Source organism: Saccopteryx bilineata, chromosome 2 (genome assembly GCF_036850765.1).
Source record: "Saccopteryx bilineata isolate mSacBil1 chromosome 2, mSacBil1_pri_phased_curated, whole genome shotgun sequence".
NCBI classification, from domain to species: domain Eukaryota; kingdom Metazoa; phylum Chordata; class Mammalia; order Chiroptera; family Emballonuridae; genus Saccopteryx; species Saccopteryx bilineata.
In genome coordinates, this window is record NC_089491.1 from 39,786,402 (window position 1) to 39,813,248 (window position 26,847).

Sequence of the window (26,847 nt, forward strand, 5' to 3'; positions counted from 1 at the left end):
GTAACCATTTATGTATTATCTATAACTACTTTCAATCTATAAAGGCAGATTTGAATAGTTGCTAAAAGATGGCTTCTAAAGCCTAAAATATTTACTTTGCAGAGAAAGATTGATAGAGGTAGCAGTCTAGATCACTGGTGAAGGCCCTGGCTGGTTGGCTCAGCGGTAGAGCGTCGGCCTGGCGTGCGGGGGACCCGGGTTCAATTCCCGGCCAGGGCACATAGGAGAAGCGCCCATTTGCTTCTCCACCCCCAACCCCTCCTTCCTCTCTGTCTCTCTCTTCCCCTCCCGTAGCCAAGGCTCCATTGGAGCAAAGATGGGCCGGGCGCTGGGGGTGGCTCCTTGGCCTCTGCCCCAGGCGCTAGAGTGGCTCTGGTCGCGGCAGAGTGACACCCCGGAGGGGCAGAGCATCGCCCCCTGGTGGGCAGAGCGTTGCCCCTGGTGGGCGTGCCAGGTGGATCCCGGTTGGGCGCATGCGGGAGTCTGTCTGACTGTCTCTCCCCATTTCCAGCTTCAGAAAAAAAAAAAAAAAAAAAAAAGAATAGATCACTGGTGAAAAGGTGGATATCTGGTTTGAAAGTGAAGTTGGATACCTAATGTCAGCTCTGCACCAAAGTGCCAAACAGGTCAAATATTAAACATAACTAGTGAATCTAGACAATAATAGGAACATAGCAAGATTTCACTATATTCTATGTGAGGTTGACTTTTCTAAATATGACAGGAAACATCATCACCAAGTCAAAAGGTAGACAAACTATGAAAAAAATATTTTAAAATAATATAAAGAGCTAATAACTTCTTAGAATAGAAAGAGTAACTAAAGTTCATAGAGACCACCAATAAAGTTAAAAATATTGTTGAAGAGGTATGGACAGACATATCCATACCTCTTCCATATATCAAGTTCATAAACAAAGAATACTAAACTATATCGGTGATGCTTAACTGAACTTAGTTTTATTTTGTATCTTTATAATACTACTTTCCACCAAACTAGGAAGGATGAAAGTTTGGTATTACAGTGTGTTAAAAATTATGTTTTCAGCCCTGGCCGGTTGGCTCAATGGTAGAGCGTCGGCCTGGCGCGTGGGAGTCCTGGGTTCAATTCCCAGCCAGGGCACACAGGAGAAGCTCCATCTGTTTCTCCACCCCTCCCCCTCTTCCTCTCTGTCTCTCTTCCCCTCCCGCAGCCAGGGCTCCACTGGAGTAAAGTTGGCCTGGGTGCTGTGGCTCTGTGACCTCTGCCTCAGGCGCTAGAATGGCTCTGGTAGCAACAGAGCGACGCCCCAAGATGGGCAGAGCATCCCCCCCTGGTGGGCATGCTGGGTGGATCCCGGTCGGGTGCATGCGGGAGTCTGTCGGACTGCCTCCCCGTTTCCAGCTTTGGAAAAATACAAAAAAAAAAAAAAAAAAAAAAAAAAAAAAAATATATATATATATATATATATATATATATATATTTGTTTTCTATGTATGGATAGGAATTTTGAAGTGTTTGTTGAAATTTAGAATATGGTCACTCTTTGAACCAGCACTCCATTCAGCAGCTGATTCTGTAGGTATAATTATACTTGAGCAAAATGTCTTACCTAAGAATAGTTATTGCAACATTGTTTTCCATAGCAAGAGATTGGAAAATCTGGAAGTCTGCTAATATTGTACTAGTTTTAGAATACTATACTTGTGTACACTGGATTATTGTGTGGCTGTGAAAATGAAGTGGCTAGCTCCTTTCACATTAATATGGAACAGTCTCTGAAACCTGAATGGTTTGTGAGAATGCAAGATGATAGATATCTAGCTATCTAGCTAGATAATGTGTGTGTGTCTTTGTATATGTGTTTATACTGAAATACTATCTTTAAAGATACAAAGAAATCAGGTACAGTGTCTGCCTCTGAAGTGAATCTGGGGACAGGGTGGAAGGGTGATTGGTAATCATTATACACATTTTTGTTCCTTTTGAATTTTGTAATACTACATATGTTAGTGAAAAACTTTAGTAAAATAATTTTCAAAAGTTTAGGAGAAAATTTATAAAGAAACAAAATTATAATTCTCTGTGTGCTAAAGGCCAGATATATAGCAACTCCATACTATCCTTACCCACTCCCAACCCCACACATGCTTTAGCATAAACTGGATATTCTCTCTGCTTAAGAAATTAGCAACACATTCAGGCATCCCTTTCCATTTTCATGTGCAAGGTCAGTCAAAAGTAGGTTGACAATTGTAATACAAATAATATAATAATAAGTAATAATAATACAAGAATAAACTCTGTGTTTTGCATACTCAAAACTGTAAGCCCACTCCCCTCTCCTCATACATTACATGCACACAGCATGCTTGCACACAGAACACTGATGGGTCAGCTAGAAGATGGTTGGGAGAAATTGGTGACTATAACTCTTCACTACCATTGATGGTGGAAGAGGGATCTCTAAGCCTGTGTGCCAAAATTGATTGTTGCTTACCCTTTTTTTACCCCTTCTTTACATATTTTCTAGACTTTAAATCTCAGCCTGAACCATCCCCAGTTCTTAGCCAGTTGAGCCAGCGACAGCAGCACCAGACTCAGGCAGTTACTGTTCCTCCTCCTGGGTTGGAGTCCTTTCCTGTCCAGGTAAAACTCCAAGAGTCAACACCCAGAGACAGTACCACCACTGTGAACAAAGTCTTGCAGCTTCCCAGCCTGACTGTCAAAAACATCTCTTCATCTACCCACCAGCCACAGCCTAAACACATCAAACTTTCTAAGCGGCGGATGCCTCCAGCTTCCAAGGTATGTATCCCATCAGGAAGTGACAGTCTCAAGGTGGATATATTTTCACATTTAGTTTAAATGTTGGGTTAGCAAGTCTCAGAAGCTGGATGTGCTATTTTCAAGCACATAGCTTACTGCTTTAGAGGAATTAGCAGTTTGTGAGCGACTGGCTTCATATTAGAGGCAATGGGTTTGTGCTAAGAGACAGACTGCTAATTCAAGTTAATAGAGTCTGGCTCGAAAAATCTGATGGTTTTTTGTATTTAGCTGTGTCCCATACATGGAGGACAAGTGGGTCTTTGACCAAATAATGGTTTTTTGTTTGTTTGTTTCAAATTAAATGAGAGCAGGGGGGGCAGAGAGACAGACACCCGTATGTGCCCCAACCAGGATCTACCTGGCAAGCCCTCTAGGGTGGATACTCTGTCCATCTGGGACTATCTGTTGCTTGGTAAATGAGCTATTTTTAGTACCTGGGACAGAGGCTCCACTGAGCCATCCTCAGCACCCAGGACCAACCCTCTAGTGAACTAATTGAGCCTTGGCTGTGGTAAAGGTTGAGAGAGAGACGGGAGGGGGAGGGGTAGAGAAGCAGGTGGTCGCTTCTCCTGTGTGCCCTGAGACTTGAACTCTTGACTTCCACACACCAGGCCTATGCTCTGCCACTTAGCCAACCATCCAGGGCCTCAGATAGTGCTTTAAAGCAGTGGTCCCCAACCCCCGGGCCACGGACCGGTATCGGTCCGTGGGCCATTTGATACCGGTCTACAGAGAAAGAATAAATAACTTACATTATTTCCGTTTTATTTATATTTAAGTCTGAATGATGTTTTATTTTTTTTATTTTTATTTTTTTGTATTTTTCTGAAGTTGGAAATGGGGAGGCAGTCAGACAGACTCCCGCATGTGCCCGACCGGGATCCACCCGGCACGCCCACCAGGGTGCGCTGCTCTGCCCATCTGGGGCATCGCTCTGTTGCAACCAGAGCCATTCTAGCGCCTGAGGCAGAGGCCAAGGAGCCATCCTCAGGGCCCGGACAAACTTTGCTCCAGTGAAGCCTTAGCTGCGGGAGGGGAAGAGAGGGAAGGAGAGGGGGAGGGGTGGAGAAGCAGATGGGCGCTTCACCTGTGTGCCCTGGCCGGGAATTGAACCCAGGACTCTGGCCGGGAATCGAACCCAGGACTCCTGCATGCCAGGCCGACGCCCTACCACTGAGCCAACCGGCCAGGGCCAATGTTTAATTTTTGAAAATGACCAAATTCTCTCTGTTACATCCGTCTAAGACTCCCTCTTGACACTTGTCTTGGTCACGTGATACATTTATCCATCCCACCCTAAATAAAGGCCAGTCGTGAAAATATTTTCTGACATTAAACCGGTGCGTAGCCCAAAAAAGGTTGAGGACCACTGCTTTAAAGAGTTCTCCTTCACTCATCCCTGACCGCAGCTGCCTCCCCCTTATTGCTCTGAGGAAGCATTTGGCAGCACTGACCATTCTCCTATTAACTGTTAATTTTTCTTTGCTCTTTTCCCTTCTATCTCTTATTTAAAAATTCTATTCCTTTTTCCTTTCTTTCAACCTTTTCCTTGTTGCTCAGGACTGCCAGCTGTGTCCTAGGAACCCAGTGTCCATTTGGCTCTTTTGTAGGCCTTTGGGACTTGGGATCCATGACCTGTTCCTTACATGCGGCTTTGCTTTTTCAGATCCCAGCTTCTGCCGTGGAAATGCCTGGTTCGGCAGATGTCACAGGATTAAATGTTCAGTTTGGTGCCTTGGAATTTGGATCAGAATCATCTATCTCTGAATATGGATCAGTTGCAAGCAGTGAAAATAGTAACCAGATTCCCATCAGCTTGTATTCAAAGTCTTTAAGGTACACAACTTCCCACTTTTCTGGTGTTTTGTTTGCAAGGGAAAACAAAATAGAGCTGAAGAAATCACCTGGTGGAGACAGACAGTACACTCTGTGGTAGTGGCTTTGTATAGCCATCACGGTATTTAACCCAGAACTTTTCTTCCTTCACCTTAAAAAAAACACCCTGTTCCTATTAGCAGTCACTCCCAGTTTCCCCCTCCCCTCATCCCCTGGCAACCAATAATCTGCCTCTGGAGTTGCCTATTTTGGACATTTCATATAACTAGAATCATGCAGTTTATGGCTGTTTGTGACTGACTTCTTTCACTTGGCATAGTGTTTTCAGATTCATATATGTTGTAGCACACATGCATTTTGTTTCCAGAAAATATTTTATTGTACAGACATACTGCATTTATCTTATTCATCAGTTGATGGACATGTGGGTTGTTTCCCACTTTTTGGCTATTATGAATCAAGCTGCTATGAGCATTCAGATACAAACTTTGTGTGCTTTTAATTTTTTGGATGTATATCTGGGAATTGCTAGATTATATGGTAAGTCTTATATACGTTTTCTGCATTGGCTGCAGCGTTTTACATTTCTATGAGTAATCTCTGAGGGATGTAATTTCTTCACATCTTGCCAACATTTACTTTTTTCAGTGGAATGTGTTATAAAAATAGAGAAGCCCAGATTTAATTTTTTTCCTTAATCTTTATTTATTGATTGGAAAGGAGAGAGACATTGATTAGTTCTAGTTATTTCTGCGTTCATTGGTTGACTTTTGTATGTGCTCTGACCAGATAGAACCCACAACCTTGGCGTATCAGGAAAATGTCTAACCAACTGAGAACTGGTCAGGGCTGAGAAGCCTAGATTTTAGATTTTAGATTTTATTTTATTGTTAATTATTCAACTTTCCAGAGCTCAAACCTGATGTTTGCTTAGGTTTCCTTTCTAAAGATGGTCTCAGACATCTTGATTCCTTACGATTCTTAAAGCTGTGCTTCTGCCTGTCAGTTAAATTAGCTGGGTCTAGCTTTTGGGGTGGTTGCGCTAGACTGGGGGGGTTGCTTTGAATCTTCATTGCATTGTTAATAAATTTAAGACTGTAGATGTAGACATGTTTATTTAATTTAGAGTATGACAAAGTGATGAAGTAGTTCTGTTTCATGAAGCCATGTAAATTGACACAAATTTATGTCTAATACTTTTTATTCTTTGTAGTGACTCTTCGAATACCTCTCTACCAATGACCAGTGCAGTACAGAACTCCACCTATACAACTTCAGTCATTACCTCCTCCAGTCTGACCAGCTCGTCCCTGAGCTCCACTAGTCCAGTAACAACGTCTTCCTCCTATGACCAGAATTCTGTGCAAAACAGGGTTGTATACCAAAGCTCTGGGAGTCTATCGGAGTCAGCTCCAGGAACGGCCACAGTAAGTGCTCTTGCAGGTTTCTTCTTCTGTTTGGAGCTCAGTGTGTAGTTTGGGAAATTAAGCTTTTTTGACTGAAACTTTCTTTTATAAATTGGCTAGCCTTTTGAGTAGAATCCTCTTAGTTTGTTGAATTTGCTAATAGTAGGCATCTCATTTGAAACCTGCATTTCATGCAGCATATACACAGGAGTGTGTGTGAATGTACCCAGAATCTTAGTATAAGGATAGTATAAAGACACACCCCAAATTATTTGTAGTAGTTTGAATGGGGTAAGAGGGGACTATAATCTATAATATTTTAGTTGCCTGTGAAGCAAAAATATTCAAGCATTACTGGTGAAAGCTACTTTAAAAAGTGTACAATAACAACAAAAAAAGTGTACAATAACATAAAAATATTAAAAATAGTTGAATTGGCCTAGTAGAAATTTGGGTGTATTTTCTAACCTCTAAGCAGGAGATAATCTGTGCATCTCTAATTAAAAGTTTCTTTTTACCTCCCTTCTTACATTTTTCATTTTTTATGTTAGATATTTTCCTCAAATGTCTGATGATTCCAGGCTGCCTACTTGACACTAAAAGGTTAACTAAGGATCTCTGATGTGGGCTGAGGGGTTAGGTTGTTAAATGTGGGCTTTGATGTAGAACAGCATGGGCAGGCGGTTTCCTTTTTTTTTATTCTTTGTCAGCCCTGTTGGGCCTTTTTTGTTGAACTTATTTAGATTATCCAGGGACTGTTCTTCTAGTCTCTTTCCTATAGGGCCTATCCTATTTGTCAGTACCATTAGAGCCTAGTGGAAAAAGAAGGCTGCCCTTGGAATATTAGTTTTGTCTACATTGACTTGATTCATCTGTTTTTTATAGTACCCCTGGCTATGTGCTACCTTGATCAAGTTCAGAGCCTATGGGAAATGGTAGGAGTGGACATTCAGCCTGCTGTGTAAACAGAGGGTAGGGTGGTTTGGAATCTGGACATCCTTTAAACAAATCCTCCTCCATTTAACCCTTTATCCACTCCTACTTTCTAGGTTATCTGGTACTGAGTTGCTTGGTATCGTTCTTTGTTTTCTGGATTTTCCTACTAGTAGTAGGCTTAGGATTTGGTTTTACCAGGTCAACTAAGTCAGTTACCCTTATTTCACTTGTATTAGTCTTTCTGGGTTTATATATATTTTTGGCCCTGGCCAGTTGGCTCAGTGGTACAGCGGCAGCCCAGCATGTGGAAGTCCCAGGTTCTATTCCTAGCCAGGGTACACAAGAGAAGCACCCACTGCTTCTGCACCCTTCCCCCTCTCCTTTTCCTCTACCTCTCTCTTCCCCTCCCACAGCTAAGGCTCCATTGGAACAAAGTTGGCCCAGATGCTGAGGACGGCTCCATGGCCTCTGCCTCAGGTGCTAGAGTGGCTCTGGTTGCAATGGAGTGATGCCACAGAAGGGCAGAGCATCGCCTCCTGGTGGGCATACTGGGTGGATCCCTGTTGGGCGCATGCGGGAGTCTGTCTCTCTGTCTCCCCGCTTCTCATTTCAGAAAAATACAAAAAAAAAAAATTAAAGCTGTGTGTTTTTTTTAAATTAATTTTAGTGAGAGGAGAGAAAGAGAAAAAGAAAAAGGGGAGGAGCAGGAAGCATCAACTCCCATATGTGCCTTGACCAGGCAAGCCTAGAGTTTTGAACTGGCGACCTCAGCATTCCAGGTTGATGCTTTATACACTGCACCACCACAGGTCAGGCAAATAGCCATGCATTCTTGTTCTGTTATCTTTAACATGAAGTTTATACCTGTGCTTTCCAATATAACCACTAGCCACACGTAGTAGTTTATTTCAACTAAATTAACAAAAGTTCAGTTCCTCAGACACAGTAACCATATTTGAAGTGCTGAATATCCAGCTGTGGTTAGTGGCTAGAATATAGGGCTATGCACATACAGAATATTTCCACTATTGCAGAATGTTTCTTCGGACAGTGCTGGTCTGTACAGTTTCTAATTAAGTCAGACTGCATGCTATCCAAGCTTAACTCTTTATATGACATCACAGTTCCAGCTCTAACTTTACCTCTTGTTTTGTTTGCACATATCACTGTTCACCTCATTCCTTGCTGGGCTAGCTAAGCCAAAACCCCTATAGATTTCTGATTTTCTCAACCATTTGATACTTCTTTACTTTTGCTGCCACCATTCTTCTGCCTAGAATTTCCCCACCACGGGTATTGTGACTCCTGTATTGTGCCAGCTTGTCTGTTGTTTGTGTTTTAAAAATGATTTTCAAGGTGGACTGAAATATACATCAGGTTTGATGGCTGCTGTGTGCTGTTCCCCTTTTTTATTCTTGTTGCCTACTGTATTTTCTTTTTTAATTTTCCCATTGATTTGAGAGTGGGAGAGAGTAAGGGGGGCCAAAGAGAGTGAGAGAAGCATCAACTTGCTGTTTCACTTAGTTCCATTTAGTTGTGTACTCCTTGATTGCTTCTCATATGTGTCCTGACCAGGGGTCAAACCTGCAACATCAGCATGCTGGGATGATGTTCTATCCATTGAGCCACCCGGCCAGGGCCTCTGGGTGTAGTTTTGAGAAGACTCCTTTTATGTCAGGGTCTGTGCTGTTCAGGATGCAAATGCTCGATGCTGTGTCTATATGTTTTGTGAGCAGTGATCTTAGTTTAGAGAGTGGCAAAGAGTAGAATTTTTATTGCTCTCTTCCTGTCATTATATTGGGTTGACAAGAAAGTATTTTTAGTTGTCACACATAGCATTGTAATTGTTTTGAAGGACTTCTGTCAGTGTTTTGGTTTTTTCCTTTTGACATTTGATATTAGTCACATTTAGGTTACTTTAGAAGCAAATTGTGCGTAATTTTGTTTGTAGCTGTTTGGGGTCAATTTTAACATAGAGTGCAGTAGTGAACATTTTTGGCATATTTTACTTTTTTATTTCCGTAAAGGAAAGAAAGCTGCTGAGGCTCACAAAAAGATATGTGAAGTTTATGGTGTTGATTGCATAACAGAACGCACGTGTCAGAATTGGTTTAAAAAATTCTGTTCTGGAGAATTTTCACTCAAAGATGACCAACGTTCTGGGTGACCTACTGAAGTTGATGATGACCAAATCAAAGCCATCACTGAAGAGAATCATCATATAACTGTACAAGAGATTGCAGAGAGGTTAAATGTACCACATACAACAATTGAAAATCACTTAAAATGTTGTACACTTGCTAAGAAGCTCAGTATTTGCGTTCCGCATGCATTGAAAGAGATTCACTTAACACAATGAATCAATATTTGCGATATGCATCTCAAGCGCAATGAAACTAACCCTTTTTTGAAAAGAATCATCACTGGTGCTGAAAAATGGCTCATTTACAGTAACATCATTTGAAAACGATCATGGTCCAAGCGTGATGAACCAGCACAAACCACATCTAAAGCTGAATTGCATCAAAAAAAGGTCATGCTGTCAATTTGGTGGGCGTACAGAGGTGTGTATTTTGAGCTGCTTCCAAGAAACCAGACGATCAATGCAGATTTTTACTGTCAACAACTAGTGAAACTGGATGAAGCAAAGAAAAAACGGCCAGAATTGGCAAATCGCCAAGGAATTGTGTTCCACCATGATAATGCAAAGCTTCACATATCTTTAGTAACTCGAGGGAAATTATTGGAGCTTGGTTGGAAAGTGATGTCGCATCCCCCATACAGCCCTGACCTGGCACCATCTGATTACCACTTATTTCGAAGTTTGCAAAACTTGAATGGTAAAACTTTCACAAATGATGATGGCCTTAAATCGCACTTGGTTCAGTTTTTTGCCATCATACCAGAATTTCTATGAGTGCGGAATCATGAAGCTGTAAGAAAGATGGCAAAAGGTCATTGAACAAAATGGAAATATATAATTGATTAAAGTTTTATTTCACACTACAAAACCGAAATTACTTTCTTGCCAACCCAACATATTGAAGTGTGTTGCTTCCCTTTCCCTAACTGTATAGCCTTTTAACTTGTGGGGGTTTTTTCCTCTAGTAATTCTGTTTTATTGTTTACATTTCTTGTAAATGATCTAATTGTTTTAATAATAAAATATGTTGTAAATAACATTTCATGATCAGAAGTTTTACTGGATTTGAATTAATGTAGAGGTAACAGCTATAAGGTTTGTGTTTTTCTTTACTAGTTTTGACATTTATAAGAAGAAAATTTTTGTTAGCTTCTTTCTTGCATCTAGGGGAACAGTGTCTGAACCTTGTAGACTCCATTATCAATCACTCTATTGCCATGTCTTCCATGCTGTCTGTGAAAACAAAAGTTTTCCTTATGAGTGGTTCTAATGAAATGCCTTATGGTTAACTCGAACCAGTTGTTACCATGTTCTCCTCTTTTTGGGACTATCCCACTGTCCTAAAACACTCCCCCACCCAAGTCAGAAAAGCCATGTTTCAAAGTAACATCTCTTTTTCTCTGAGAACCATTTTACTATTAATATAAAATATTGTTCTTTGTATGAAAGCTATCTTTGTTACAATTTTGAAACTATTTTTTTTTTTTTTTGCATGAGTGATTTTAATGAGACAGACTATATATATGAGACAGAAAGGTTTCTGGTGATTTCTGTGTAACGGGAGTTCTTATTTTCTTTGTAGTACTCAGTAATTTTTAGGACTGTTTCCTGCAATTTGGGTCTTAGGTTGTATACCGTTTAACTTCCTCAAATTCCCAATCTCATTTTTCAAAAATGTCAGCTCCTTGGGCTTTATTAAGATTTTGTCATATTGCCCCTCATTTTATGAAAAGACAAACTAAAACAGGCCATTGTTCCTTGATTATGTTTCATGTGTTTGTGGTTAAATTCCAATAGATAGTTATCTAAGTATTTTTAATTCTGTAGGTTTACATACTTTATTTTCTCTTCCTTATAGAACGGGCATGGTGGTGGTCGAAGTCAGCAAAGAGTAGACAGTAAGTATATAAGCTATTATCGTCATGACTGGTGGAAACAAAACAAAACAAAAGAGCATTGCTAACTTCACCAGGCATATAGTAAACTAATGGCTAATTTTGCAAAAATTTTCCTTTTATGTTTTTTTTCTGATAGCTACTTCTGATCCATTGTTGCCATCCTTTCTTTTTTAGGCTTTAGAAGTTTAGCTAGAGATTCCCATGTGACCAGATTGTAGCTGGTGGTGGTATTAGAAATGAAGTAATAGTGTCCCATATTCTGCCCTAGTCAGACTTTACCTGGAGTGTAGTATCGATTTAAAAGATGCCTTCTCAGGCCTGACCTGTGGTAGCACAGTGGATAAAGCATCGACCTGGAAATGCTGAGGTCGCTGGTTCAAAAACCCTGGGCTTGCCTGGTCAAGGCACATATGGGAGTTGATGCTTCCAGCTCCTCCCCCTGTCTCTGTCTCTCTCTGTCTCTCTCTGTCCCTCTCTGTCTCCTCTCTAAAATGAATAAATAAAATAAAAAAATTTAAATAAATAAAAAAATTTAAATAAATAAAAGATGCCTTCTCAGAGGTACAGATTCTGATATGGTTATAGGGCTCTCACTCCAATCATGTAAAGGACTTTTTTATTAAAGGCGAGGCAGGGAGGCAGAGAGACGGACTTCCACATGTGCCCTGACTGGGATCCACCCTGCAAGCCACTTATGGGGTGATGCTCTAACCATCTGGGGCCATTACTCCATTGCTCAGCAACTGAGCTAAGCACCTGAGGCAAGGCCATGGTACCATCCTCATCACCTGGGGCAAACTTGCTCGAATGAGCCATGGCTATGGGAGGGTAGAGGGGGGGAAGGTGGAGGGCTGGAGAAGGAGATGGTTACTTCTCCTGTGTACCCTGACCGGGAATCAAACCTGGGACTTGTACAGGCTGGGCCAACACTCTGCCGCTGAGCCAGCTTGCTAGAGCACGAAGGATTTAAAGCAAAAATTGATGTGCTAGTTCAAGAAAGACAGGTTCTGACAGACTGTTACTAGGAAAAGAGATAACATGTTGTTCACTATAAACACTTGAGAGGAATTACCCCTTCCACTTCACACCCCCCAATTCCAGTACAGCTCAGTGATCATGGAAGATAGCACAGATTATGCCGGTTAGTTGTGTCTTTCCTTTGTTTTTGGCTAGCCTATCTGTGGTTGTTTATGGTGATTTTTGTTGATCATTCAGTTAGGCAAGTGGGTATTGAGTATGGAAGCTGGTCTCTTTTTATTCATAATATTTTTGGAGCATGGACGTGGAATTTTACCAGACTGGACTTGGCCTAAGATGGAATTGAAATAACACATACAATTTACCCAGAGTTTTGAAATTGCTGGACTGCCAGAGTTGTTTAAAGATAACATGGTTTGCTCTGAGAACATGGTATATCAGAGGGTGCTGTCATTTCACAAGCCATGGTGGCTGTTTCTTTTATTCAATCATGGGGTTGAAACTACATAAGGTGTGCTAGATTATTTGAAGATTTTAAAAAATTGATTTTAGCGAGGGACGGAGGGAGGGATATAGGGAGGAACATTGATCTGCTCTTGTATGTTCCCTGACCAGGGATCGAACCACCAACCTCTATGCTTTGGGACAGTGCTCTAACCAATCAAGCTATCCGGCTAGGGCAAGATTTGGAGATTTTAAATGAGATAGTGAGATATGAAATGTATGAAAAACTTAGCATACATGTTAGGGGTTTTTTTTGGTTTTTTTTGTTTTTGTTTTTTTACAGGGACAGAGAGAGAGTCAGAGAGGGATAGACAGGGACAGATAGACAGGAATGGAGAGAGATGAGAAGCATCAATCTTCAGTTTCTCGTTGCGACACCTTAGTTGTTCATTGATTGCCTTCTCATATGTGCCTTGACCACGGGCCTTAAGCAGACCGAGTGACCCCTTGCTCGAGCCAGCGACCTTGGATCCAAGCTGGTGAACTTTTTTTTTTTCTTTTTTTTTTTTTTTTTTCCCCTCAAGCCAGATGAGCTCGCGCTCATGCTGGTGACTTCGGGGTCTCGAACCTGAGTCTTCGGCATCCCAGTCCGATGCTCTATCCACTGCGCCACCTCCTGGTCAGGCTACATGTTAGGTTTTTATCTCCCATATTCTCTTCTCTACCCATTCTTTCTCTATCTCTTTCACAGACACACACACACTCGTTTTTTGAGAAGCTTTTTTGTGGACCTGTTATCAGTGTGATCCAAGACCCAGGGAGGTAACCTTTATGGTCTGAGTTTTGGGTCAGGGAGATCTGTGGTGTCTTCTTCATCTGATTTCTATAAGAATAGCTATCGTATTTGTAACAGACTGTTGGTAAAAAGCAAGCCTCAGGAAGTGAAGGCTACTGTAAGGACTGACCACATTGTATGTTGAGCCTGTTGTTGCTTGTGCTTGTTTTTGATCGTCCTTTCTTTTAGAGACTGGTATTTTCTTTTTGTGTTTTTCTGAAGTCAGAAGCAGAGAGGAAGCAGACAGACAGATTCCCGCATGTGCCCAACCGGGATCCACCTGGCATGCCCACCAGGGGGCGATGCTGTGCCCGTCTGGGGTGTTGCTGCATTGCAACCGGAGCCATTCTAGCGCCTGAGGCCGAGGCCATGGAGCCATCCTAAGTGCCTGAGCCAACTTTGCTCCCATGGAGCCTTGGCTGCAAGAGAGAAAGAGAGAGACAAAGAGGAAGGAGAGGGTGAGGGGTGGAGAAGCAGATGGGCACCTCTCCTGTGTGCACTGGCTGGGAATCGAACTGGGGACTCCCACATGCCACGCCGATGCTCTACTGCTGGGCCAACTGGCCAGGGCAAGACTGGTATTTTCTACTGGACTCTCAGGGAGTGCTGCAGGAAGGTAAAGCTTGCTTCTCCAACTGCAAAAGACAATGATGCTTTATTTGCAAGCACATATCCGAGTCATATGTGTGGATGGAACTAAAACTGAGTCTTTCCTGCAGTTAGGAGTGATTGTTCTCATGGTCTCCTGAAGTCCTAATGTGCTGTGAGGTTACTGTCTTCCAGCATATGTGAAGGAAATGCCCCCAGTGCTTTTGAAAGTAGATGTTGGAAAGCAGCTGTGTCTCTGCAGGTTTTAGATATGTAACTCCACAGTGTTGGACCCTGCGCTCTAAACTCCACTTGCCTTAAATTGGCTTTGAGCTTTCACAAGATCAGCCTGATTTGATAGACACAAAGACCTACACCTTGGGTGGTCTCGCCCACCAGATTTTCATTGTCTACTCTTCAGCTTTCTAATGAAATTTTGCCTTATTTTATAATTATATATATCAAGCTCAGAGCCTCTTTCTGGATGTAGCTTAGGTTCAGCTTTTTCTTTAGCTGGGAGAAGTATGTCCACATCAAGGACAGTTTATGATTATAAACATGTCATTTTTGTAGTCTACCTGAGTCCTATTCATCTGACCATCACGTGTCCTTTTGATAATCATACCTGACAGACTGGATATGCTTGGGCATTTTGCATGGGGAATATAACTTTATATATGTCTCAGTTGGGCCTGACATATCACAAGACATTGAGCATATTTCAGATATTCAAGTTGGATTAGAGTTAACCAGATCTGTTTCTTACAGCTACTCCATCCGTTCCAGCTCCAAAGACAACAGACCCTCCGTCTGCCCTTCCGTCTGTGGGCTCCCTGCCCAGCACCACCTCCTGCAATACGCATCTACCCTCTGCATCTCAGCACACTGCCACTTTGCCCTCCTTGTCCCAGCCTGGTGACCTGTCCAGCAGCCCCCTCTCTCAGCTTAGCAGGTATGGGGAAGATACGGGCCCAGAATGAGAAGCCCACTGGGGTGATGTCCTGGAGCCTTTATAGAAGGCTCTTCCCATGGTCAAAACTTAGTGTTGCCCCTAGCATGATGTCCTGGCCTTTTGCAGTAATGCTGTAAAGTAAATTTGGGCTGGTGAAGTCACCAGTGCACCGGAGATAAACTTGAATGCCTGTGGTACCTCTGCTGTCACATAGCACTGGGCCCCCTGGAAATGTGGGTGGAGCCAAGGGGTGGCTGCTGCTCTTCTTCAACCCTCAGGATGGTGCCACTAGCTGAGCCTCTCCTCCCAGCCCTGGGCTCCTGTTACTAATACAGCGTGAGAATGCTTTTGTGTTTCTGAGCAGATCTTTGACTTGCACTTGTCGTGGCTTCACAGATTAAGTCATTAGAACAGGGTGTAGGAGAATGGGTTTCATGTGGTCCTCACACTGTGTCATTTTTTTTTTAAATGGGTTGATTTTAGAGAGAAGCATTTATTTGTTGTTCCACCTAGTTATTCACTCACTGGTTGCTCCGGTATGTGCCCTGACTAGGGGTTGAACACACAGCCTTGGCATTTTGGGACAATGCTCTGACTGAGCTAACCAACCAGGGTCTCACCCTGTTTCTTCTAAGTAGAGTTCACTTATTTCTCCCTTTAAGCCAGAAGAAAAAGCATTTGATTTGCATTCTGGATATGATGGGATTTCAGGCTGTAATTCTGACATGTGGGATTGAACCTAGGAACTTCCGTCCCTCACACACAGATTTAATGGGGTCTCCAAGGCTGACAGTGTTCTCAGTGCAATCCTATTCTTACTGTTTCTGGTCTAAAGAGCAGATGGTTGTGGCGGCCTGAAACAGGTCCTGGAGGTTTCCCAGGCCAGGATGTTCCAGATCTTCTTGGTGGGTGACCCTTGAGATCATTGTAACCTCCAGAACACTTGGACTGGGTTCTCAGGTGCTGGGTGTGAAGCTGGGGCTTCCCTGAAGGGCTGGGGTATGCTTACATCTAGCCCACCTAGACACAGCAATTTCATTCCTGTGGAGTGACTTTGTTGGGTGAACATATGTGGTGCTCTGTTTTGTCTTCTAGTTCACTCTCCAGTCATCAGAGCAGCCTCTCTGAGCACGCAGCACTCTCCTCCAGCACCTCACACACCGTAAGTGTCCTCTGGGCTCCCCCATCCACCACCTTGCTCAGTGAGCTTGGAGCTTAGTCACCTGCAGGTGGGCCTTTAGTTTGTGGATTTTAAATATTTGAGAAAATCTCGAATTGTTCGGGTGTAAAGACTCGATCTAAGTATGTGGTTTGAGCTGATTTCCTAGGCACCGTGGAAGACATTTTTTTTTTTTAAGCTTTAATGTGCCTTTTAATAGCTTTGGCAGAAACATTTGTTTTTTTTTTTTTTTTATTATTCAATTTTTTTTTTTAGAAAGGAGAGACATTGACAGAGAGAGAGAGAGAGAGAGAAAGGGGGGAGGAGCAGGAAGCATCAACTCCCATATGTGCCTTGACAAGACAAGTGCAGGGTTTTGAACCGGCAACCTCAGTGTTCCAGGTCGATGCTTTATCCACTGCGCCATCACAGGTCAGGCTGTGGAAGACATCTTGCTTTCTAAATCCATGCTTCTGTGGAGGAATTGCTTCTCCAGATCTGATATGTGATGGGCAGGGCTGTCAGGTTGTGAATTCACTCCCTGAATTTACTGTGCTTCCTGTTTGTTATAGGAGACCTTTCTGCCTAGCAGTGGAGATTTATTTTCTAGGAAAAATTTTTTTCCTTTTTAATATTTTATTTCTGGGAAATGTTAGGTTGAGGCATTTCCAAGCTTTTAGAGGAAAATGGACTCATTGCTAACTTCAGCTTGGGTGCCACTAAAAATCAACTTTAATCAAGACCATTTTCCCTAGATAACCCTCTGTTACTTTGTGAAGGCAAATGTAGAGAAAATGCTTGGAGGGAAAAAGGAAACTTAGGTTAGAATACCTGTCCTTTGCCATGTGCACACAAATACCTCTCTGAGACTGATAGCTCTTACCCAGTCAGTGTAGCTGCATTTAAATTTATTGGTGGTCCTGAGGTCTTTCCTAGTTGTGGCATTAGGTATTCTGCTCACTGTTATCTCAGGCCATCCCCCAACTCAGAGGCAGAGATTTTGGGAAAGTTGATATTGAGGAACAAAGTCAGGCATGTGGAGGGGCAAGGACAAAGCACAAGTTGGTGCCACCCACAAGTCCTGATATACAGAGTCACCCTAAGGTAGTGGTTCTCAAAGTGTGTGCCAGGGCACACTGGTACACCCAGAAGATTTCCAGGTGCACCCTGTGGTATTCCAGAGAAATATGTGCCTGTTGGGGACCAAAAAACCATCAGGGTTTTTGGAGTTTAGATTTTTGGGGGACAGAGGTGTGGGGAATTGGCTGTAAGCTGACAGTCTGCCCAATCCCCCATCACTTGCCTGATTAGGTTGCAAAAGGCTGTTAAGCTGTGGTGCTGGATTGTTTACACTACCCCCCATGTTCCCCGGAAAGACTGGAGGCAAGTTTCTTCTATCCTTTGTTTGGTGTAAAGTTAAGATGATATGTATGGTGGGGGTTTTCTGCATTCAGCACAATTAAGCGTAAAAAGAGAGGAATTCTTCAATGTATTGACAAGGAAATGAGAGTTTGCCTTTCAAATATATGCCCAAATATTGAAGAAATCGCTAGGACACATCAGGCTCATGTTTCTCATAAACACAAGAATGAGAAAACTTAACACATTTGTGCCAGGACCTGCTGAATTTACTAAATCTCACTAATATATATAAAAAGATAACGTCTTTGTTGTTTTTTATTTTTTAGCCTCTTTTTTATGAATTCTAAAAAGCATAACTCAAAAAATGTAACATAAAAATGTTTAATGTCAGAATAAATTTAATTTTGTCATTTTTATTTCATTTAATTACCATAAAAGCACGCATGGACTTTATTTTTTTTCTTTAATATTTGACTTAATTATTATAACATTTCTCAGAAATTTGTATACAGTGTGACTACAGTTATTCGTAGGATTTTAAATGTGCCCTGACTTCAAAAAGTTTGAGAACCCCTGCCCTAGGGGCTGGTTCTTGAGGTGTGCCTTCTCGAGGTCTGAAGTTGGGAGCGTGGTGTCAGTGGTAGGGGTCAGGCTAGATTGTGGTGTGTTGAGGCATGAATGGTTGTGTTCTAGCAAGGAGGCAGGTTAATGGGAGGACACTTCACTAAATACTAGGAGAGACTTGAGCATCAAGACTGGTAGAAAGAAAAGATGCCTGAATAAAGAACAAAATGTTCTCTCATGGGAGACAGGAGGCTTCCAGCAAGGTTGGAGCGGATGGGTCTGCAAGCAGAGAGGGGAGCTATGGCTATAGATGAATGGGGCAGTCAGGTAACTGGGGAAATTTGTTTCCTCTGAAGAGAGAAGTCATTTGCTGCAGGATGAAGTGTTAGAAAAGGGTCAGTTCTGTCCTTCGTCACAATCTGGCTAACATTGAGGCTGTCAGACTTTAGTTTTTCAAGTGAAATGTTAGGCATAATTCTTTGTCATAAAACACACAGAGCGCCATGTTCATGCCAGAGCACAAGGTGGATACCTCTGCCCACCTGCCTGTGCCCCATGCTGTGCCAGTGGGAACTATGAGCTGCCCTGGTCCTGAGCACTGTGTAGGTGGCCTATTCCCTGCGCTCTGGTGCATTGGAGCCCAGTCTGCTGTTCTGTTCGCATGGATCAATAGCACTCTGTCTTGGCAGGAAGGTCCAAATCATACAATCCAAACAGCAGTGGTCAGAATTGCCTTGTCCACGGAGCCCCACACTTTGTCAATGTGACAGAATTGCCACATTACTAACATAATTGTTGGATTCATGAATGAAAGGTGTAAAAATGTATATACAGAGAAGTTTTTCTGTCTCTCATCTGCTTGGTTCTACCCCTCTTCCTCCTATTTGATCCCTCAAGTCCTTTTTACCCTGTTACATGGTAAATGTATACACATTTTTCTTTTTCTGTAACATAAATAGGATAGTTCATACATAGTGCCCTTCAACATTTTCCCCACTTACCAAGTGTATCTTTAAGATGTTTCTGTCTTGAAACATAGGGATCTTTGTTCTCTTTCCTCTGCTCTCCTGCATTACAGCATTTAATCAGTCCTCCATGGATAGAACTTTAGGACCACTTTCAGTTTTGATACTACAAACAGTGTTCGTTGGATAACCTTCTGTGTATGTTTTCACATTATGCATCAGTATCTAGAACGTAAATCCTACTGTGGAATTGCTAGGCATTTGTCATTTTATACAGATTTGCCAAATTGCTTTGGATAGTGATTTTTAACCTGTTTATTTTCCATTAGTAATGAATGAAATGTCCTATATCCCCAGTGCCTCCTGAAATGGTGGTGTTGATACTGCACTTGATCTTAGCCAAAAGGCCAAGAAGCAATGAAATGGTGTTATTGAATATTTGTATTTCTCCAATGTGTTAATAGAAAAATGACCTGTGTATAATTGAATGAGGTTGATTATTATAGTTTTTTAGTTAGGCCTTTCCCACTTTAAGGCTACGAAGAAAATCTGGGTATTTTCTCCTGCCCTTCGTGTCCTTGTGAAGGTTTGTGCATCTGCGCTCTTCGGGCCCATCCTGAGGAACTGACTGCACAGCCCCCCTGAATGCCCTGAGTGAGCTGTTTGAATGGGGTGGAGGCCTATTACTCCAGCAGCTCATCGCCCTCTCGGGTCTCGGAGATGGAGGGCAGAAGTAGAAGCCCTGTCAGGGTTGGCTGGATGTAGGAGAGGCTTGCTGGATGACTCTTCAGTTTGTTACAGTAAATCAGAAACTAGTTCTCTAGAAGGCTGCCCTTGGTGATAAGCCTGGACCCATGTAGAGGAGTGTGGAGCAGTCTGGGGAAGACCGGTACAGCCTTTGCCCTGCTCCTTAGATTCTCCTCATCCTGGTTCTATCTAGGCTGAAGGAGCAGGAGTGCTGGGGAGCCCCAGGAGACCATGATTTTAGCTGTCTTTAACTTGCAGAACCAATTCTGGGTGGTAGGGCCCTTAGGCTAGAGTTCAGGTGTATAGGACAGCCTGGATGGGTGGCAGAGCACTTGGTGGTCTTGTTTCTCCTGGAGCTTCCTGGTTTTTGGCTTCTCCTCCAGGAGTTTCTAGGCTTCTTTGTTCTGTACACATTCTGGTTTGAAGGCTGGTCTCAATCTTATAGAGCCTTCCCTCACTCTTTGGGCCTTGCTTTGCCCAGCCAGGTACATCTCTTTCACCTTGTTAATAGCTGAATTTGAGCAGGTTGGCAGGATTCCTGGAACTAAGGCTCTTAAGAGCTTTCTTCTGAATTTCATCCTTCCTTCTTAGGAGGATCTTGTCGACCACGCATCTGGGCAGGCTGTGCCCTTCTAGGTAGGCCATGGTGACCTGCAAAGAGTCACTAGATTCTGGAGTAAAGGCTTCTCATGGCCACCCATTACTTCCAGATCACAGGAGCTTAGAAGCCTAATAGAAGGATGTCCCCAGAAGGCTTTGACTTGTGCTGGCCTGCCTGTGGCCTCTTTTTAATTCTCCTTAGACCATTAGCTTTTCTGTGAAGTGGGTTCTCACCTCATACTCAAATGGTCTGTGTTCATTTAAGATTTACTTGAGGTTTCTATTTCTTGTGGAATATACCAGAGCATGAGCAACTATAAGAATTTTTAGGAGGATTTTGGTCATTAAGCTCAGTTTTAATAGTCTTTTTCTTTTTTAAGTGAGAGGAAGGGAGACAGAGAGACAGACTCCCACATGCTCCCTGACTGAGACCCACCCAGAGATCCCTTTCTGGGCCAATGATAGAATCAACCGAGTTTTCCTCAGGGCCCGGGACCTATGCTTGAACCAATTGAGCCACTGGCTGCAGAATGGGAAGAGGGAGAAGGAGGGGGAGAGAAGCAGAAGGTCACTTTTCCTTTGTGCCCCTGACCAGGGATCGTACCCAGGATGTCTGTAAACCGGGCCGATGTTCTATCCACTGAGCCAACCAGCCATAGCCAGTTTTAATATTCTTGATATTTAGATTAAAGTTCTGTTTTGAGGGGTCGGTAACCTTTTTGACTGAGAGAGACATGAACGCCACATATTTTAAAATGTAATTCCGTGAGAGCCATACAACGACCCGTGTACATTACGCATTATCCAATAAAAATTTGGTGGTGTCCCGGAGGACAGCTGTGATTGGCTCCAGCCACCCGCAACCATGAACATGAGCAGTAGGAAATAAATGGATTGTAGTACATGAGAATATGTTATATTTTTAACATTATTTTTTTATTAAAGATTTGTCTGCGAGCCAGATGCAGCCATCAAGAGAGCCACATCTGGCTCGCGAGCCATAGGTTCCTGACCCCTGGGCTAATGTATGGTAATGTGAGCACAGAGCTCCTCAGGTCAGAATTTCAAGACTACAGCCCAAATGCCAGGCCAGGTTCTTTTGCCTCTCATGCTTGCCCCCAGATCTATGTGACCTGGTTTTTTTTATTCTGTCAGCACGCCAGTGTGGAGAGCACCCTTTCCCTCCAGTCGTCAGCCACCTTCTCAGCGGCAGCAACCTCCACCTCGAGTGCCACATCCTCAGGGCTCAGCCTGCCGAGCAGCGCGAACACTGCAAACAGCCTCTGCCTGGGTGGAACCACCGTCAGTGCCCCCAGCAGCAGTACCAGAGCCACGCCCTTGGTGACCTCAGGTGTGTGCCCCAGTGGTCTTTTCCACCTACACCTAACCTCTCAGAGATGCATACTTGGCTTCCCAAGGGGCATGCCCAGAGGTTGTCAGGGCATGGAGGGCAGCCACATACATCAGAAGATCATAGTCGGCCCTGGCCGTTTTGTTCAGTGGATCGAGCATTGGCCTGGTGTGTGGACATCCCAGGTTTGATCCGCACTCACGGTACACGAAAGAAGCAACCATTTACTTCTCTTCCCCTCCTTCTCCCTCTTCTCCCTCTTCCCCTTGATTGGTTAATGCATTGATTGGCCCCAGGTGCTAAGGATAGCTTGGTTGGTCTGAGCATGTCAGCCTCAGGCGCTAAAAATAGCTTGATTGAGCATCTTCCCCAGACAGGTTTCCAGATGGATCCTGGTCGGGCTCATGCAGAAGTCTGTCTTTCTCCCCTCTCATTTATTGATAAAATAAAAAAAGAAGAGGAAGTAGAAGATCATAGTCTCCCTGTGGCCCTGCCATTGGTCACTTCTCCTTTTTGTTCCACTGACCTGTTGAGGCCCAGGCTTTGCAGTGCTGATGGGGATGAGTGAAACTGGTCTTTCAGGGTGGGCTCCCCTGGGCAGGACTCCTGGCAGCCTTGATGCTTCTAGAGCCCCAGTCTATTCTGTTCTCACTCATCATGGAGCTGTGATGACATGATGACATAGAGGGGCCAGGGATCAGCTATCTTTGGCTCTTTCTGGTCATTTTATGTGACTTATTGCCTGTCAGCTAGACCTGGGCAGTCTGTGTGGGCCAAACTGATTTGGTAGAAATGCTAAACCCACCTTTGGCATGCCCTGTCCCTCTCCTGGCACTGCCCAGCCTTTCTTCTGTTCTGAGGAGGCAGATTGTTCTTTATGTTCAGGTTTTTCCAGTGCAGTGTGATCTTCAGATGTGGGGGGCGGTGTTTCTCTCCTGGCATGGGAACAGCCTGAATGTGGAACATGTACTTTCTGTCTCTCCCCTTCCTAGCATGGCCCTCTGTATCATACTCTCAGCCTCTGCCCTTCCTTCTTGGCTGTGGCCTTAACTAGGGCAGGTCTATGACAGTGAGCTCAACACCACCAGCCCCATAGTAGCTGAGGAATCTTATGCTTTGTGATAGCCTCTCTACTTTCTTTGATTTTTGTTATTATAGGCAAAGCACCCCCCAACCTGCCCCAGGGAGTGCCTCCCCTGCTGCACAACCAGTACCTCGTGGGCCCGGGAGGGCTGCTTCCTGCCTACCCGGTGAGTGCATGGTGGAGCTTCTGGCCAGCCTGGCCTAAGGAGCTGACACCAGGCTGGTCCTGCTGGAGGGTGCTGTGGGTTGCTGCAACTCCTTCCCCAAGCTCTTCCATCTCTGCCTGTTGGGTCCCTGATATTTCTCCCCCATCTAGACTCCAAGGCAGGGTGTCTTCTCAGAGCAGCTTATCTAGGTCCCCTTTCTGAGTATGTCCTATCCTCCCATCTTATTTGGGCCTCAGCTTACCAGGAAATAAAGTGTGATCCCTAACACACTTTATGGTTCTCACACAGATCTATGGCTATGATGAACTCCAGATGCTGCAGTCACGGCTGCCAGTGGTGAGTGGGATGTGGCGGGGGGGTGGGGGGTATTGAGGCTCTTATACAGGTTTTTCCTCCCTTTGCCTTGATTGCCACCTGGCCTGGCCCTCAGGACACTAAGCCTAAGGCTGAGGAAGCTGCTTCCATATGGTATTTGTGCCTGGTGCAACTATAGCTTGGGCGGATGAGTGTCCTGTTCTCATCCTTCAGGAACTTAAAGACCATTTGGACCTGGGGCTCCAGTAGTAAATGTGGATCATTCTTTTCTCTCATTTCCTCCCTTTTTTAAAAAAAGAAGATCCACATAACATGAGACATAGGGTTGTTTGCCTGGCCCTAGAATTTTTTTAAAGTGAAAGTAGCATAGGTACAGAGACATATATATACTCCTATTTGCCTCATCCGGATCCCCCAGGTAAAAGCCCCATCTTGGGCAATGTGCTGCCCATCTGGGCCATATGCTCACAACTGAGATACTTTTAGCACCTGAGGTGGAGTCTCAATGGAACCATCCTCAGTGCCCATGGCCGATGTACTTGAATCATTTGAGCCACTTGAATCTCCTGAGCCTCGGCTGCAGGAGGGGAAGAGGGCTGGGGGGAGAAGCAGAGGGTAACCTCTCCTGTGTGCCCTGACCAGGAATCGAACTGGGACTTCTACATGCCAGGTTAATGCTCTACCACTGAGCCAACTGGCCAGGACCTAGAATTTTTGTAGTCTTTTTCTCTCAAAGTGCCATCAGTTCTTCGGCTTCTGAAGTGGCCACTGGTGATGTTTGTGATGGTACCTTGCTTGCTCTTCTGTCTCCAACTGAGAGAGTGGCTGGAGCTGATGGACTTTAAGGACCCTTCTGGATCTGGTCTGAATCACTGTTTATAAGAATACTGACCCCAGGATTTCCCTGGTTGCTGCAGCCTCACCTTGAGGTTAAGGCTGCCTTCTTTATTCTGACCCTTGCTTCAAGGATGAGGCGCTGGGCCTTCCCTGGGATGGCCAGGTGAACAGGTCTGCAGTGGAGGAGGGCTGTGGAAAGGAGGCATGCTTCTTCATCTGGTTTCTCAGACTCTTGTTTTCCAGACTCCTTATAATTTTTAGTAGCCCAGGGCATCTCTCTGTCACATTGTTGGGAAGTAAAAAGCTGTTTGGACATTGGTGTCCCCTCCATTGGATATGGTCTTTCCAATTCCCTGGGGAAGCAGTTTTCTCCCTAGTGAGGTGCTTTTCCTCAGACTCCTCCCCATTGATTTTGCTTTCCATTCCCCCCACCAACCTCGCCAACCTGTACACACAGCCAGGTGTCACCTTTGCCTCCCATGCCCGGTGGCAGAATCTCTTGTCTCACAGAACTCCTCTCCACCTGCTGAAGTATTTCCAGAGGCAGAGGCTGGTAGCTGCGCCTCTCTTCTCCGAGTGCAAATCAGCAGCCCATCACAGTGCTGCCCAAGGCCTGCTGGACTGTAGCTGTTGCCCACGTTCCCAGAGGAGGGATGTTGAAAACATGTCAGATTTCTAGCGTGGTCAGCAGAATTTAGGGTCTCTGGAGAGAAACTGCAAGTGGTCAGTCTCCCAATACTCTGGAAATCTCACAGCCATGTGGTCCAGGAGCCCCAGGCATCAGGGATGGAATGCGAAAAGTGGTCCCAAGTGAGTCTGCATGTGGGTCCTAGTCAGATCCCCAGGAGTGCTCACTGGAATCCCATGCAAGGATTCATCTGCCTTGTATTCATTTTATTATTTTGTACCTTAAAAGAAATCACCTCTGGATCTACATTTGAGATACAGTGCTTTCATTTCTCTTTTGGTCATTCCTTAGTCTCTGGCACTTTTCTGTTCTGGCCTTTGTATTTCCTTTTCTGAAAGAGCTTCTGGACTTTCTCTAGGCCAGTTCCCAGTTGTGTTCCTGCTAGCTCTGTACTTTCCTAGCCCTGTCTCTCCTGCTCCAGGTTTCCTGGAAGTTACCTGGAGAAGAGGCTGCAGAAGGGTGTAGGAGTCATTTTCTGCCAGGATGGCTCCTGTCTGGTTTTGACCAGGAACTGTTGCCCTTGAGGAAAGCCAGGAGGGATTTCCCTTGGGTCAGAGACCAGGATTTGGGGTATATGGAACTATACAGCCCTGGCTGGACTCTAGCTTCAGCCTTGAGGGTTGGGGCAGGCCTCCCCTTTTCCACAGAACTCCACTGTGTTTTGCACTCTTGGCATCCACACTTCCCCTGGCTCCTATGGGCTCTGTTGCCTGGGCAGAGTCAGTGTTGAGAGAAGTTCAGCACCTTACCTGGGGTCCTGCTTCTACTTACCCTTCCTGGCATTGCTGCCCTTAACCCCTCTTAAACCCTTTAGGTATCTCCTCTCCTGCCTGTGAAAGGCTGAGGGATTGGTCGGCTTTGGGCTGTGCTTTGTGGCTGTCACTTTGTACAACTCCAACGGGCATATTTACTTTTTGAATGTGCGACATCCCTGCAGTAGCATTTCCCAGGAGCATGGCATCACATGGAGTGTCTGTGCTGCCTGCTGGGCCTGCTCTCCAGGAACTGAGGCGAGGCATTCTGCTTATTGAGCCTCCCGGGTCTCTCCTAGGATTACTACGGAATTCCCTTTGCTGCGCCCACAGCCCTTGCCAGCCGAGATGAGAGCCTTGCTAATAACCCATATTCAGGTTGGTCTTAGTTCAGGGGACGGGGTGGGATGGCGTGCATCAGACTGTCCTGCAGCTAATCCCAGGCACCTGAAAACAGAAGGGCTAAGAGAGGCCTGCTAGCTTTCCATTGTTGAGCTGGTAGCCAGGCTACTGTTTGCAGGAGGCAGTCTGGCTTTTTTTTCCTGGTTGGATAAGGGCAGCAACTAGAATCAGTGTTCCTCTTCTCTTAGGTGATATAACAAAGTTTGGCCGAGGTGATTCTGCATCCCCTGCACCTCCCACCACACTGGCTCAGGCACAGCAGAGCCAATCCCAGGCCCACCACACCCCCCAACAACCCTTTCTGAATCCTGCGCTGCCACCTGGCTATAGCTACACTGGCCTCCCCTACTACACAGGTGTGCCCAGTGCCTTTCAGTATGGGCCCACCATGTTTGTGAGTATTTGTTGGGGTTGTAATTCCAGCTGTGGGAGCAGGAGCAGGAGTAGCAGGGAGGGAGGGACATAACCCTACTCAGGAGTTTCACCTGGTTGTCAGTATGCTTGAGGCTGGGGGTGATGTTGCTTTTCTACTTTTTAGTTCCAGCATGTTGCTCTAGTGAACACAGGTCCCTTGTGATTGTGCTACCCACTGCCTTACGTTTACCAGGGGTACCTGTTGCCCCCACCTGTCTTGGTCCTCTTAAGCCTCTCCTACTTGCCCCAGCAGGTTCCTCCAGCCTCAGCCAAGCAGCATGGTATGAACCTCAGTACCCCCACCACCCCTTTCCAGCAGGCCAGTGGTTATGGCCAGCACAGCTACAGCACAGGTGAGAGGTGCTCCCAACCTGGAGAGACATGGGTAGGACAGGCTTGCCTAGCTCACACATGCCTCTTGTACCCTGCCATGCTAGGTTATGATGACCTGACCCAGGGGACAGCAGCGGGAGACTACACCAAGGGTGGCTATGGTGGATCATCTCAGGCTCAAAACAAGTCTGCGGGTTCTGGGCCTGGCAAAGGTAGTGTCTGCCCCTCCTTTCCAGGATTGAGGCCCAGAGTAGCTATCTCTTCCCTCACTCGTTCTCAAGCA

General features: G+C 44.6%; 1 protein-coding gene and 1 non-coding gene across 9 annotated transcripts in view; both read left to right on the forward strand.

Moving 5' to 3' along the window:
* Nucleotides 1-26,847, forward strand: part of UBAP2 (ubiquitin associated protein 2) — a 130,065-nt gene that overhangs the window by 101,773 nt on the left and 1,445 nt on the right. For 3 of the 8 annotated variants that reach the window (XM_066256899.1, XM_066256901.1, XM_066256906.1), the window contains 13 exons: nt 2,514-2,788; nt 4,476-4,645; nt 5,859-6,072; nt 10,989-11,028; nt 14,642-14,825; nt 15,921-15,987; nt 21,378-21,573; nt 22,732-22,823; nt 23,112-23,159; nt 25,715-25,793; nt 26,006-26,211; nt 26,482-26,584; nt 26,669-26,776. In XM_066256899.1, the coding sequence (XP_066112996.1) occupies nt 2,514-2,788; nt 4,476-4,645; nt 5,859-6,072; nt 10,989-11,028; nt 14,642-14,825; nt 15,921-15,987; nt 21,378-21,573; nt 22,732-22,823; nt 23,112-23,159; nt 25,715-25,793; nt 26,006-26,211; nt 26,482-26,584; nt 26,669-26,776 (1,782 nt within the window). The remainder of the gene's footprint in view (nt 1-2,513; nt 2,789-4,475; nt 4,646-5,858; nt 6,073-10,988; nt 11,029-14,641; nt 14,826-15,920; nt 15,988-21,377; nt 21,574-22,731; nt 22,824-23,111; nt 23,160-25,714; nt 25,794-26,005; nt 26,212-26,481; nt 26,585-26,668; nt 26,777-26,847) is intronic. The other 5 variants (XM_066256900.1, XM_066256902.1, XM_066256907.1 and 2 more) reach the window with 3 other exon arrangements.
* On the forward strand, nt 13,921-14,004 carry LOC136327609 (small nucleolar RNA SNORD121A). The gene has a single exon (XR_010729793.1). It is a non-coding gene; the product is annotated as a small nucleolar RNA SNORD121A (small nucleolar RNA).